Here is a 13,530-nt window from a genome sequence, read left to right on the forward strand (position 1 = left end):
TAGCATTTCTTCCCCCGTAGCCTCTTACCCTCCGTTACGCTCGTTGAGCTTCTCCATGTACTGCGCCAACACATCGACCACCTCGCTCTCTGCCAGCTGGAGGTTACCCGACACGTTGCAGCGCAGGTCGTTCCAGTCAGAACGCAGCAGCTCAAAGTCCATGGGATTGACAGAGAAGGTCCTCTGCCAGTTGATGCTGTCCTCTGCCCACCCCGGCCGGGCCTCCACCTCCTCGTAGCTGTAGTCCGACAGCTCGCCTTCCTCAGGCTCCGGCTCAGGGTCTGCGTCTGGATTAGAGCGGTTTGCGTCCTGGTCGAGTTCTGCCGGGTTGGGCTCTGGGTCCAGCTGCTGCTGGGATTCAATAATCTCTGATGTCCTGAGGTAGGAGGTGACCCGTACTTGAAGTGTGTTTTCTGTGGAGTTTGACCTCGGCAGTGTAACTGGAGCGTGATGGGATGGGGTTGGGGACTTTAGTTTTCTGGGTAAGTCAGCAATGGTACTCTGTGAATGCCCCCCATCCCTGCTGCTTATCTCTGGCTGTACGGGTCCTGCTGCTCTGCTGGCTGATCTCTGTGTGCTTTCATTGTGAGGAGATGACCTTTCTTCTCTTGTTGGGGGGTTCGGCCACAGCTGGTAGGGACTAACAAGACTTCTCCCCCCTGGACGCCCTTTAGGACCCAGATTGACTAACTTTGTGGTCTTCCCAGTTTGGTACAGAAAGACCCCTGGAAAGACTTCTCTGGGGTAGCGAGAGGCCTTCTCCTCCTTCCTCTCTCGCCACTGCTCCCTCTCATGCTCTTTCTCCCGCTCTTTGGCTGGTCGAGGCCGAGTGATGTAGATCTTGTTCTCCTCTCTCTTCTCCTTCTTGTTGTCAGTGAACTTGTTGAGTCTGAGCTTGGGGCTGTGGGCGGAGTTGCTGAGAATCTGTCTGGCTTGGCTGGTCAGAGCAGAGAGGGAGGACTTTTGAGCAAAGAGGAGTGAAGACTTCATTTTAGGCGGCGCCTCAGCTCCTTCTCCTCCTTTCCTGCCCAGACCCAGTTCTGAAGGATCGCTATGCAACCAAGACAATGATCTTCCTCGGACAATATTGTCCATGTCGGGCTGAAGCGCCCCTCTGTGAAGCTTCTTCAGTCCCTTCCTGATGTCCCGTTTGATGTTTCCATTTGTATGATCTCTCCCCCAGTCTCTGTCTCTGTGAGGAAAATGTCTCCTTCCTTTGCGGTGCCCAATAATGTCCACTGCTCCCTCCTCCTCTTCATCTGGGTCCACATCTTCTTCTTCTTCCCCTCTGCCAGCTGGTGTGGGCCAAGGCTTTGAGCGGTGCTGGGAAGGGTTTGAGGTGTGGCTGCTCTGACTGGGACGGGTGGGCTTCTTAGGCAACTGCGTGCCAACTATTTCTGCTTCATCCTCTGCGTCTATCATCTCTTCTTCCTCAAGGAAATCTAAACATGCGAGGAGGAGGCAGAGTTAAAAACCTGAAGAAATCCTGGGTTAATAGTGCGAAACAAAGTTGGATGACGGTTCATCTCCCTGTACAAAGGAGAATCAAGGGCACTAAAGCCAAAGCCTGATCCTGAGGAGTCCGTTTAGTTTTCAGTTTGGCAGAAATAATGAGGAGTCGCAGGGTTTACTGCAGCCCCTACAGAGTGCAATTTCTTTTTGGAGAGCTTTGGTGCCATCCATCTTTATTTGCGGGCTATGCTAAATATCAAATATCTGTGATGTGTTTCGATGGGCAAGCGTGCTCGTGGTCATTAATAGATACCATCTGGGTTAGGGAAGAAGAACGGCCTGTCATCTTCTTCCTCATCCATTTTCATATATTTGTAGAAACCAAACCTGCCAAACAAAACAAGACACACGGAGGTTGAGGATTCCACGTCCCCTGTAGCATAAATAATAATATATGTAATCTTACGCTGAGAGATCCCATGAATCACTTCTATCTGATGATCTCTTGAAAACTTATTTTATATAATCAATGTACTCCTTCATAATATACGAGACAGTGAAGAATGTTCCTGCTGCTCGCTAAGTGATTAAAGCATCCATACTTCTCCAGGTAAATGGGGGATTCTCTGTAGAAACACTTGTTCTCCCGTTCCATGTGGGTGAGACGTGTGAAGTCATTGGGATAAACGAAGGACAGATAGACCTGCGGGAGGAAAACAAATCCAAAGCTGCACGACAGTTGCCTCAGAAACAGCCAAAAACTCATTGATCAGCATTTTACTGGATCAGCATTAAATCACTACTAGAAACACAATTTTCTATTCAATACTGTCACGATGCCGTCAGTTTTTTTTTTCTTTAAACACTGATTTCCTGCATTTCATAGTTTTCATTGATTCCCACCGATTTTGATTAACTTTGCAGCCACTGCAGTAACACGTATCATCCTATAGAGGGGACCAGAGGTCAACGCTGCCTTCCACCTTCTCCCTTCAGCGCTAACTCAAGCATCCACTTGGTTCCCCAACTCGCTTCTGCTGCACTGGTAGAGGGAAATGTTCTCTCCTTTTGTCTTCCACATGAAAAATAAAGACTTACGAATTGTAGGCCCTGGTATCTAGCGATGGGAAAATCTTTGACGACGTAGGTCGGCGAATAAAGGCAGGCTGGGAGAACATTTTCCAACCGGGACGGGTGGATCATGGGAGCTGAGCAAAAAGGGATAAAGTCGGGTAAGGACTTAGGTCAAGCGCAGACAAATATTGTGCAATGATAACAAAAGGAAAGATCAGAGAAATGATAACTGTAGATTTACTGTTGAAGAAGGTGTCCCTGGGGTCTGGCTTCAGCATATCTGCTCCGTGGTGCGCGGCGCTGCTGCCCCCCTCCAGACCCTGAGGCTGAACGTCCTCTGGGAGACGGCTGTGACTGGCCAAGGTCTGTGGGATGTGATCCACTCTGTTCATCTTCAGGCTGGACTCGTCTTTAAAAACAGCGCACAGAGGTGCAACGTGAGGAAGAGAAGAGTGGAAGAGTGGAACGTGAGGAAGAGAAGAGTGGAAGGAAGTTGCTCTTATGTTGGGACCATTACACATGTGGAGGTATAGAGTGGAGCCATAAAACTTGCCGTAACTACATTCAGACACCTTCAACCCACAATTTGCCTGGAACGTTTAGCCTTTTAATGAAAACTCACTTTTTCAGGTAGTGATAGATGTGTGCGCGTTTCCAAACCTCAAGTCTGCAGTTTGTGTCGCGCATTTACAAATAGATGTTAAAAAATGGCCCCATGGCCAAAGCCAGAGAGACCAATAAGGACATAAAAGAAGAAGAGAAATGAGGCGCACAGAAACAAAAGGTTGGAGGAAAAATACAAAAAGTTCTAATTCTTCCAATCAATAGACAGGGAGGAGAGAGATTAATGACATTTCAGGAGCCAAGGCCTGATGCAACAAATGCTTTATAATTAATGATGGTGAGCATCATTTTTATTCTGGAGAGACCACAGCTTTTTCTTTTATTTATGTGCAGAGGCACACATAAAAAAAACGTAAGAAACATTTGTTGGTAGCACAATACCAGCCTTCACATTAAAAGAAGTAACCTCTCCAATTTTTAATTAGATTTTCACCAAAGAAGCATTGATGAAACATCTCTATTTCTATAGCAGATAGTCTTCATCTGTCCATCACGAGAAACAAAAAGTCAAGCTAATGAACTCAGCTGACTGGAGGAACAAACCAGTTTTCATCCATCTCTCAATGTGTGGCCTCAACTTTGAAGCTGGGGAAAAGCTTCAAGGGAGGAGTCAGGATTAATGAATGGAGGGAGGCACGAGAAGACTCAGCAATGCTAAGACCCAGCAGGTGACCACATGCACAGCACAAGGCCTCCTTTTTCTCAGAGATCCTCACAGAAATGGCAACTATCCTTTAGCAAACTTGCAGCTTTACCTCAAAAAACCCAGAAATCCCCCATTTCCCCCAGAGCCGTCTCCCTCCCTTATTAACTGCATCGTGATAGTCTGCTATTCTTGGAGCTCCAGTTTGACATCAACTCAAGAGTTTGTGCTTTCATCTCTGCAAAAAATGACACCTATAAAGAGAAAAAAAGGGGGCATTCTAACAGATTCAGTATCTCCTCTTTATCCCACTCAGCAAAGACATTCAGTGGCATTAAAGTGACAATCTGCTGCTGCACTATGCAAAAATACAGAGGTGGGGAAAGAGGAATACCAATTTAAGTCATTAGCAAATGAAGATGGGAAGATTCGCAAACTCTCAGAAAAAGCCCAAATACAAGGTCCATTTAGCTCATGATGGTTTTGGGGTGCTATTATGAGTTTGGGGGCCCTTCTATGTGAAGTAAGCATGTTTTCCCCATGACCACAAGGGATTTTCCCCACACATTAGGCAAATTGGAAACACTGATTTTCCCCCAATGGCTGATGGCATGAACAAATGTGTGTGCTCTACAAAGGACTGGAGTGTATTCATGCCTCTTGTTTAGTGGCTGCTGGGACAGACTCCAGCACCCACCATGGCCCTGATTACAAAACAAGCAAGAGATAACAGAGAAGGGATGGATGCAGAAATCTGCAGAGGCATCCTGTGAGGACCTTTAAGATAAGCATGACAGAAAAGAATTCTAGGCAATGCATCAACAGCCCCTGAATGGTCTTACCTGCGTACAGGGAGATGTAGGCCGAGTCTATCACTTCATATTTCAGACCAGGGAGGAATGGACGCCACTGTGTGTAAGAGCAGACAGGTAGAGAGCTTAAGAAAACGGGTACTGGTGAGTAAAAATCATCCATCAGTGTTTGAACCACTCAACTGTGATCCTGTAAGCATCCCAGTTTTGCACTAATACATGAAACATAAGAAGGGAAACATGAAAAAGAAGTGCTATTCATTAACAAGGAGTTAAAAAAAAATAAGGCAACGTGCACAGAGCTGTGGGAAAATGGTGACGAGGAAGATCTCCTGACCAATGTGAGGGGAAAAGAGAGACAGACAGACACGGAGAAATAAAGGTACAATTCCTCTAATTAGATTTCACAATTACCGTGTCACTTCTGGTTACTGGGGATATAATCATAGGAGACAGGCCATTTTCTAACCTCCGGGCTGAGAATATAAACACCTCCTCTGGCACATGCAAATTCCTCTGCGTAGCTACGCGCACAACAAAAACACGCACACATACGCTGTGTGTAGCTTCAAAGCAATCCACATTTTATTCTTTTCTAACACCGACAGCTGATGGGCACAGGCCTAGTCCAGGATTTATTTTGTACGGTTTACAAGTCCCCCCATCAGTTGCACACACTGTGGAAAAAACATAAGAAAGATAAACAAGGACGCAGCACGCCGCGGAGCCGAGCTGCAGCCAGATGCATCTCAGCGGGACACCCAGGACCTTAAAAACAGTCTCATCTGTTTAGAAGTGATGGTCCTCAAGGTTAGGTCAGCAGGTTGTCAAAAGCATACTCAATGAAGGACAAAAGTAGGGGCAACATAGGAGCTCAAAAGAAAATTAGGTGGATTAGAAAACAAGAAATTTAGAAGCAGATAAGACCACATAGACCTGATGAATTAATGGGCTGCATATGTCATTCATTCTGAAATAAAAACATCGGCTGTTGTCAAAGTTGCGTGAGATTCAGGTTTTCCTTTGTAAGTCAAAGAAAGAAGTGAGGGAAAAAAAGCCCAACGTTCGGGCTTAAACAGCATCCACTGTGAAATGCTATTGACAGGACGCAGCAGGATGAAGCAGAGGCCTGTTTGTCAGCTCCGCGCAAGTTCAACGGAGGAAAGAAAATCAATATCTGAGGGAAAATTATAAGAAAAGTTACAGAGCGAGATGGCAACGGGCAGCTTGTTTTATCACATTTCATCATGCTTGGTGACACCCAGTAACATGAGCTTCTGATGTTGCTTTTATTACGATGGAAATAATGGCTGCTGCTCTCATGTCAGGGTGTGATTTCATGTCCACTGAAGTGACACACACACACACACAAGCACACAGTTTGTTTCCCTTGTTTTATCATGAGCGGCTTTTTTCGGATTAGGGGTTTATTGCTTTTGAGGGAGCTATGTGCAGGCTGTGCTTCTGTTCATTTTCTTCAATATTGGCTCTACAGTATCCGAGGCACTACTGGTACCAAGCTGCTTGGTTAACGGGACACTTAAGAAGTACTTCAGAGGAAGTATTTAATGTGTTTCAGAGTATATGTTGGATCAAAATTGGAAGAAGAAACATTTTGAATAAAAATTAAATATTCTCCATCCATCCGTCCATCCATCCATCCATCCATCCATCCATCCATCCATCCATCCATCCATCCATCCATCCATCCATCCATCTCCTGTTAAAACATGCCCAGAAAACATCACCACAGAGAATCGGAGGCACCCTGATCAGATGCCCCTCTCAGTATCTGACTACACTGAATAAGTCATTTTTGCTTACAGGATGTGAAAAGAGGGCTTTCTTTACTTGGCAGCTTTCGCGGGTTGCTAGGCTGCCAAACTTTTCTTATTTTTCGCTCATTTTGTGTATTTAGCTCATACACACCTGGCCATAAACCCAAACTATGAGTGTTTGACACAGGGAACAATCGAAACAAGACAGACGGTCACAAGTCTTTCAATGTCTGTCAAAAAGTGCAATTTCATGTGAGTCGTGGACAATGAGTTACTGCCTCTGGTGACTCCAAAAGAGGGGAAGGAAGGAGGAAAACAAGTTAAGTGTTCCTGATGCCCACCGTGGAATCCAGACAGTCAATTGAGATGTTATGATGAAGTGTCAAACGCTGCACTCAGGTAAGAAAAAATTGAAACTGAACTCTTTTTGTTAGATAAGAACAAAATACGGGACTACAAGGTCAAAAACAATCTAAAAGCAATGGAAAGATAAAACTGCTCTTTTGAGAACGTTCAGATAAAAAGAGGAGCCTTTTAAGCAAAAGTGATTTGTCTAAATTACTATAATAACATAGTTTGTGGTTTGGCTTCCTGAAACTCAGCATCTCTAAAAGTAGTTAAAAAAAAACTGTCTGCTCAGTTGCACACGGTGGAACAAGAGGAACGCTGCCAGAGCTCTACAGAGTGACCTTTCACTCGTGTGCATGTGTATACGTGTCTGAACGAGATTATTGGGTTGGTGGAATTGGCAGATTTCCATTAGAAGATGGGAGCAGGTTCACACTGAGTCCAAGTGATGGATAAGAGAACCTAGAGATGATATGAAGGACTTTCTGCTACCTGCGACACTCTCCAGCGCCAGAGCCGAAGGCCCTGACTGCTGTTGGATAATAGGATGTGGTCTTCACACCCACTGTCAGTCTCTGTCCTCTCGTCTGGACATGAAGTTCAACAAAGTGCAGGTCTTTGGACTGCTGCAAGTGAATTTTCCACTCAGTGCTGCTATTTTCCTACATGTTTGAAAATGACAACTGGAACGACAAATGGTGAGATCAATACTGTAAATATGTGCAGGCACATCGCAAAGTTGGTAGCATTTATTTGAGATAAATTGCTTCTGACACCTTGAGAGTCTTGAAATTTTTTTAAAATGCGTGTGGAGCTGCTGTCTGTCGTGCTTTGTTAGAAAAACAACCAACACTTTTCTGTTGCTATTCAACTAAAATCTGCACCAGGGAGTCATAGAAACATCAAGTTAATTGAAAGGGGAGGCACCAAAGATGAGTGCTAACCTCGACAGTGTGGAAACAAGGACTGAAGCTCCAGGCAGATGATGGGTTCATCAGAACAGACACATTCTATTTCCTGTCACCACCGCTTGAAAAGAGCAACTTGTTTGCTGTCCTGCCTGAGGTCAAGCAAAAACTATTCAGGAGAAGCAGACATGGGCTGTTTGGTTTGTTATGCTGAATTATTAGCCATAGCCAATAATAAAATATGTAGAGAATAGGGATGATGTAAGAGCATGAAGGTGTCTGTGTGTTCTTTAATTCAACTTTCTGTGAAATGTTCAGGACTTAAATATCCAAATGTGTAATTAAACTTGAAAGTCTGGAGACTCTGATTAAGCAGCATTGAACATCGAATTGATACGCGACATCATGAACTAAACTGTTCCTGCCACCTTACTAAATACTGAGAGCAGCATCTCTACAGCCTTAGAGCAGCATTTGTCCTGATAAATGATACAGTAATGAATTAATGTGAGTGGGCACTTTCCTTTCTAATGTTGAGACTGGGTGTCGTGTGTGGGATGGTGTTCTTTGAGAAACGTCTGATCGGATCTGTAGGATGAGAGGAGATATGCTGGCCTAAAAGCCACAACACATCAGATCTGCTAATGACTTGAAATCCCAAAAGTGACTTCCCTTTAACGGGACGGAACATGAATGAGGCTATTAAGTCAAAAGTTCTTCCTGATTATGTGAATAGATTTCCCTTAGAGAATGTAAGGGGTGCCTGTTGTCATTACCCTGCAATAAATAAACAATAAACTGGCTCAGAGCTCGATGAGTCAGTCTGAACCTTTTTATATTAGATTTTATTTTTAAATATCATAAAGTCAACACCAGCTTTACGCGTGCGATGTATGTGATGCTACATTAATGCACAGGCCGTGACCTGGGTGCGGGATATTTTAACATGCCAGACCTTGATTTTTCATATTTCTGTAGTTGATGTGTCTCTCTCTTTGATTTTATTGAATACTACACCTCCACTCAGCTATGACATCATCCCACCAGCAAACTAGGCGAGAGGAGAGGTGGCTAAACTCTGGAGCGGGCTGCAACGCATCTCACAACACTATGAAAATATTTCACTTCCATTAGCAGACAGGGGCCCTAAGTTCTAAACGTCAACCATGCGGTTCAAAGAGCTGACGCAACAGACTGGTAAACACGAGCATCTGCCAGCAAAGAATCACAGGCAGGACCGAAGTTTCTCTACACTCCTGACCGTCTCCTTTAGCCTTGCAAGAGTCATGAAAACCTCCGCTTTCAACACCCACTCTTGTCTCTATATGAACTCACCACAACTAATTAAAGTACTTTCTTCTCTTCTTCTTACTTCTCTTGTCCACCTCGCCTCTCTTGATTACATTGTTTAATGGCTAATGTTTCTGTCACACTGAGACATTTTCCATTAGGCCAAATTCAAAACTTCTTGTTTTTAAAATGACCCAAGACCCGTTTGACATTTAAGAAATGAATAAAGCAGCACGTTGTTGACTGAGCCTGCCTTCGCATCACGTAAATCTCAAATTAAAGGTAATTTAGGGGGCGAGCTTGAGTTTGAGTTTTGCACTGAAAGGGTTCAGTCACAGAGGAGCTTTATTGACTTGCTTACTCATCCTGACATTCGTCTGGTTCAGCAGCCAACAGTTGTTTCCATTCCCAGTGGGACATCATGTGCCTGAGCGCTCTCTTGCTGTTTTCAATGCTGTCTATGTTCCAGACTTCCTGTGCACTCCTTCACTGAGGAGCACATTCAAAGAAGGACCTTTCTTCCTCATTCCCCAAAAGGCTTGCCTTCAGAATATTTATTAATCGCTGTCTTTGAAGAAATTAGCAAATTCTCATGTGTTGCTGGCACTGAATTACGGGATAAAACCACATAAATTCCCTTCGGAAAAGCTGATTGTTGACCATTAAGGATTTGGCTTCAAACTTCTAAGAAAAAAACACTCTATGGCTATTTGTCCCTTAGGAGAGTAAGTAAAGAGTTTCCACAGATTTATGGGAGCTCTGGGTTTATGCTCTGGCCTGGTCGTACTAAATCTGATATTTCTGTCAAGTTGTGAAATGGATGCGACTTAAATCGCAGGCAGGGGTGTTGCAGCGACAGCCCGGCGCTCCCACCTACACACACTCCCATGCCTAATGTTGATTTGCTGTGTGACTTTGATATGCTTCATTAAACCATTCCTCCGAATAGAAATCCACTTTAATGGTCTCAAGGCTGGATGCCTGGGGAAGGGTAAAAGTGGGTTCAGACAGAGAAAAACATGCTTTTTAATCAGTCGTGATGTACATATCTGCCTAGTTCTTTGGCAGATATGTACTCCTCTTCAATAGGTAAAAGAATAAAAAACAGGCATCTATTGTATTAACTTTCAGATGCTGGCACAGCACAAACTATCTCTGCATGCCATTGCCAACTGTTGCTTTTCTTCACGTAAGATCAAGTTATTTAGATAAATGTTGACATGTTTTTGGTGGGAATGAACAGTTGTTCAATTCTTGCCTGAGAGCGTGATTTTTAACCTAGAGACTGAAGTCTAATCAATTCACTTCTAAAGAAATACCCTAAATATACAGTAATTCCCAGTGTTTTCCTTCATCAGTGTTCCTCAACCCTATCATGAGGTTGTCCAATGACCAATTGCTGTTTTAGTCCTGGTTGGTATAATTTACATGCATGTAATCAGCAGAATATTCATAACACACAACAAAGACCCAGAATGCACCACAGCATCAGAGAGGCATTTAAAAGACACACTTGACATTCTCCACAGGCTACAAATACTGGAACACATAGGAGAGTGATCAGACTGACACAAACGAGCTCTCAGAGTCCATCAGCACCGGAATGGAAGGTTTGTGGAAAATAAACAGTTAAATAAAGCTCCAATAATACTCTAACAGAGTTTATTAGTGAGACATTAATAAAAGAGGAGAATGGCCAAAGGCAACTAAGCCAGAGTTTGCAGACAAGGTACAAGGTAAAAATATTATAAACCTCAAGGGATTTACACTGACAACGCAGGCCTTGAACAAAGAGAAGAACTCCTGGTGATGGTCATCGTGACGAAGATAACCCAGGGCTGCTCAGACACGCATTACATATATTCAGCAGAGGTCTCTTTAGATTGTCTTTCCTCCCACTCACGCCAGACACGTGCTGCTGAAACTTCAAAATTAAGCACCACTCCCAGTGTGATCTTTCCCTGAAGTGGGAAAAACACATATTCGGAGCAAGAGAAACTGTGAAGGAGTGTGGAAGCGTGAGAGGAAAATAGAATTACCGGTACAGAGGAAATACAGTGAAAAGCTACAGACAGTGGAGTTAAGGGATTTAAAGTCGACCTATTGTCATCTTTTCCATGATCAGATCAGCAAAGATGAATAAAAAAGGAGAGCGCATCCAAAGAAGAAAAGGCGCTTCCACAGAGACTTTACTCCTAATCATATTGTTCACGTCAGCAGGGAACAACAAACAGCATCCTTGAGCGCAGTGTCAGAGTAAAGATAGATTGAGTTAATTAATGGTGACCTAAGTGCATATCTGTAAGGGAATAAAAGTAGAACACTCACCCCAACCTCCACGTGATCGGAGCCTTTATCATCCTGCTTGTGGAGGATCTCGAAGTAGTACTGTCTGGACGAGATCAGGCTGAGGATGGAAAGAGAGATGTCATTTATCTTGTGAAACCTTAATCGTTGTCTCAAAGACACGCAGGTGGATATTCTGCCTCCTTACAACCAGAAAAAAGCTCTTAAGTATTTAATCAGACTGCAGTTAAGAAAGTAGAGTGGCTCAAAAACACGCAGAAATGATTAAAAATATGTCAGGAGCACATCTGCATGATTGAATCGATCTGGAAGAGATCTCCGAGCCGCTGAGAGATGGCAGATTAGCCGGGATGTTATCAGCCTCTGGTTCTAAATAAAACACTCCTTCAGAGAGTGTAAGGGGGGGATCAATGATCCACATCCATCAACAATTTACATCCATACAGAATTTACTATTTCTCCACAGCTCCTATTTTCAGCACCACCGCAGGGACACACACACACACAAGTGCACACCCACACACACACATGTGCGCGCACACCAGGCGATGATGATCTATTCTTATCAAAAACACATTTTTGATAATAGGCCAACATCTGCTGCTGAAGAAGAGACACCCCAGCACTGCTGCTCACATCATTAACTCTCAACATACACGCACACACACACACGCTTTTGGCAGGACCTTTAATAGAAGCGTCTCTGCATGAATACTCGGACAGTGTGTGTTTACACGGTGGCATAAATTCATTAGTTTGAGCATCTCATTTGTATGCACACCGAATTTAAAAAACAGGGTGCGTTCTTCAACAGAGCTGTGCGTGTACTGACAGAGTGTTAACACCTGCAGAGAAACACAAAGTGTCCACGCAACCGGCGACAGACATGTTTAAAAAGAAAAAGACGGAGAGGACGGGAGCACTCGGCGTAGCCACATCTTCACTTGAGCCAGACATAATCACCAACTTTACACCTGGTGTTTGCGACATTTGTATTTTTGGACAAGAGTCGCTACTCCACCGGGGCAATACATGTGCTGAGGTCTATTTGCAGGTGTAGAGGCGGTGCAGAGGGCAGTGATACAGGGATATGGCCGTAAGCATTCGTCTTCCCTCTCCTACCGGTACGCCACTCACGAAACTGAGCCTCGATTGAAACAAATGAAGCCACATTTGTTCTTATGAAGACACAAAAGCAAGACGTGCTTGAAAACAGGTTTACGTTAACTGAGCCAGCCTGCTAACAGGAAAACGTTGCTCATCTTAAATTCAGAGCCACAAATTCCTGCATATTCATGTGTAATTATTTCCAAGGATGTGAAGGCTGGCTGTCCCCCCCACCCCACCCCCCTTCGTTTTCTGCCTTTGTTCCCGTATTCTGTTGCTCGTGTTCTCTGTCTTTGACACCTCCCCTCCTCTTTCCCTCCCCTGGCTTCCTATTTTTCATTTTTCTGACACAAACACGGGCTCGTGTCCTTTGATGGCATCTTTGTTTTGGAATTATAAAGTCCTGCCGAGAAAGGCAACATGTAAAAGATGTAAAAACAGAGAAACTTTTGTGGACCAAATGTTATCTCTCCTCTTATTTCAATTAACACGAGCCTTCCTTCGGTACAGATTGTCAGAGCACACTGTTGCTTTAGCTTTCCCGCTAAAGGAAGGCACATTGGAGGAAGTTGGAGAAGAAGGACAGAGGCCGAAGGTGGGCGTGCGTCCTGTGCACAATTGGCGAAGCCTCACCCAGCCGCCCAGCATTCCATAACCAATAAATCACTGCGGGTGCAGGAGAGCGGTGACAGTCTGTTCAGGTCAAGGTCTCATGAATAGGGAATATTTCTCTACGCTGCTGAACTTAAGTGGCACTTTCAGCTCTTTTCACCCAGCGCGCTCAGACCCCAATGAAGCCGACTTCCACTAACATTACAGGGGGAAAACTTTAATAGAAAAAGGAGATTTCAATTATTTCGGATTCATGGCACGTAACAGATCCAAGAATCAGAAAGAGGACTGCATCAAGCTGTAATTAATCTGACAGACATGGGGGAGGAATTGAGTATATATGGTGCACAGAATGAGACAATTATTAGACAGACAGTTTCGCTATCACACTCAAATTTAAGACAGCATGTCAAATCATTTTGATGCCATTAACTCAATATTTTTTTTAATGAATTTCAGCAGTCCTGGCTCATTGGTTTTTGTCTGCGAGCAGACAGCTGTTGCTGGGCTTCTGGTTTCAGGACGTGTTGGTACATTTCCTGACCTCAGGAATAATCTAATGTCAAAGCCGAGAG

The 13,530-nt window shown here is 44.2% G+C and overlaps 1 protein-coding gene across 4 annotated transcripts in view; it reads right to left on the bottom strand.

Annotated features, from left to right (window-relative positions):
• The window catches only part of b4galnt4a (beta-1,4-N-acetyl-galactosaminyl transferase 4a), a 79,538-nt gene that overhangs the window by 4,095 nt on the left and 61,913 nt on the right, over window positions 1–13,530 (bottom strand). For all 4 annotated transcript variants that reach the window (XM_029842092.1, XM_011607312.2, XM_029842093.1 and 1 more), the window contains 7 exons: window positions 11,258–11,336; window positions 4,636–4,702; window positions 2,768–2,935; window positions 2,551–2,660; window positions 2,055–2,155; window positions 1,766–1,839; window positions 29–1,442 (listed from right to left, as the gene is read on the bottom strand). In XM_029842092.1, coding sequence (XP_029697952.1) covers window positions 29–1,442; window positions 1,766–1,839; window positions 2,055–2,155; window positions 2,551–2,660; window positions 2,768–2,935; window positions 4,636–4,702; window positions 11,258–11,336 — 2,013 coding nt within the window. The remainder of the gene's footprint in view (window positions 1–28; window positions 1,443–1,765; window positions 1,840–2,054; window positions 2,156–2,550; window positions 2,661–2,767; window positions 2,936–4,635; window positions 4,703–11,257; window positions 11,337–13,530) is intronic.

The sequence above is a fragment of the Takifugu rubripes genome, chromosome 9 (genome assembly GCF_901000725.2).
Source record: "Takifugu rubripes chromosome 9, fTakRub1.2, whole genome shotgun sequence".
Classification (NCBI taxonomy): Eukaryota; Metazoa; Chordata; class Actinopteri; order Tetraodontiformes; family Tetraodontidae; genus Takifugu; species Takifugu rubripes.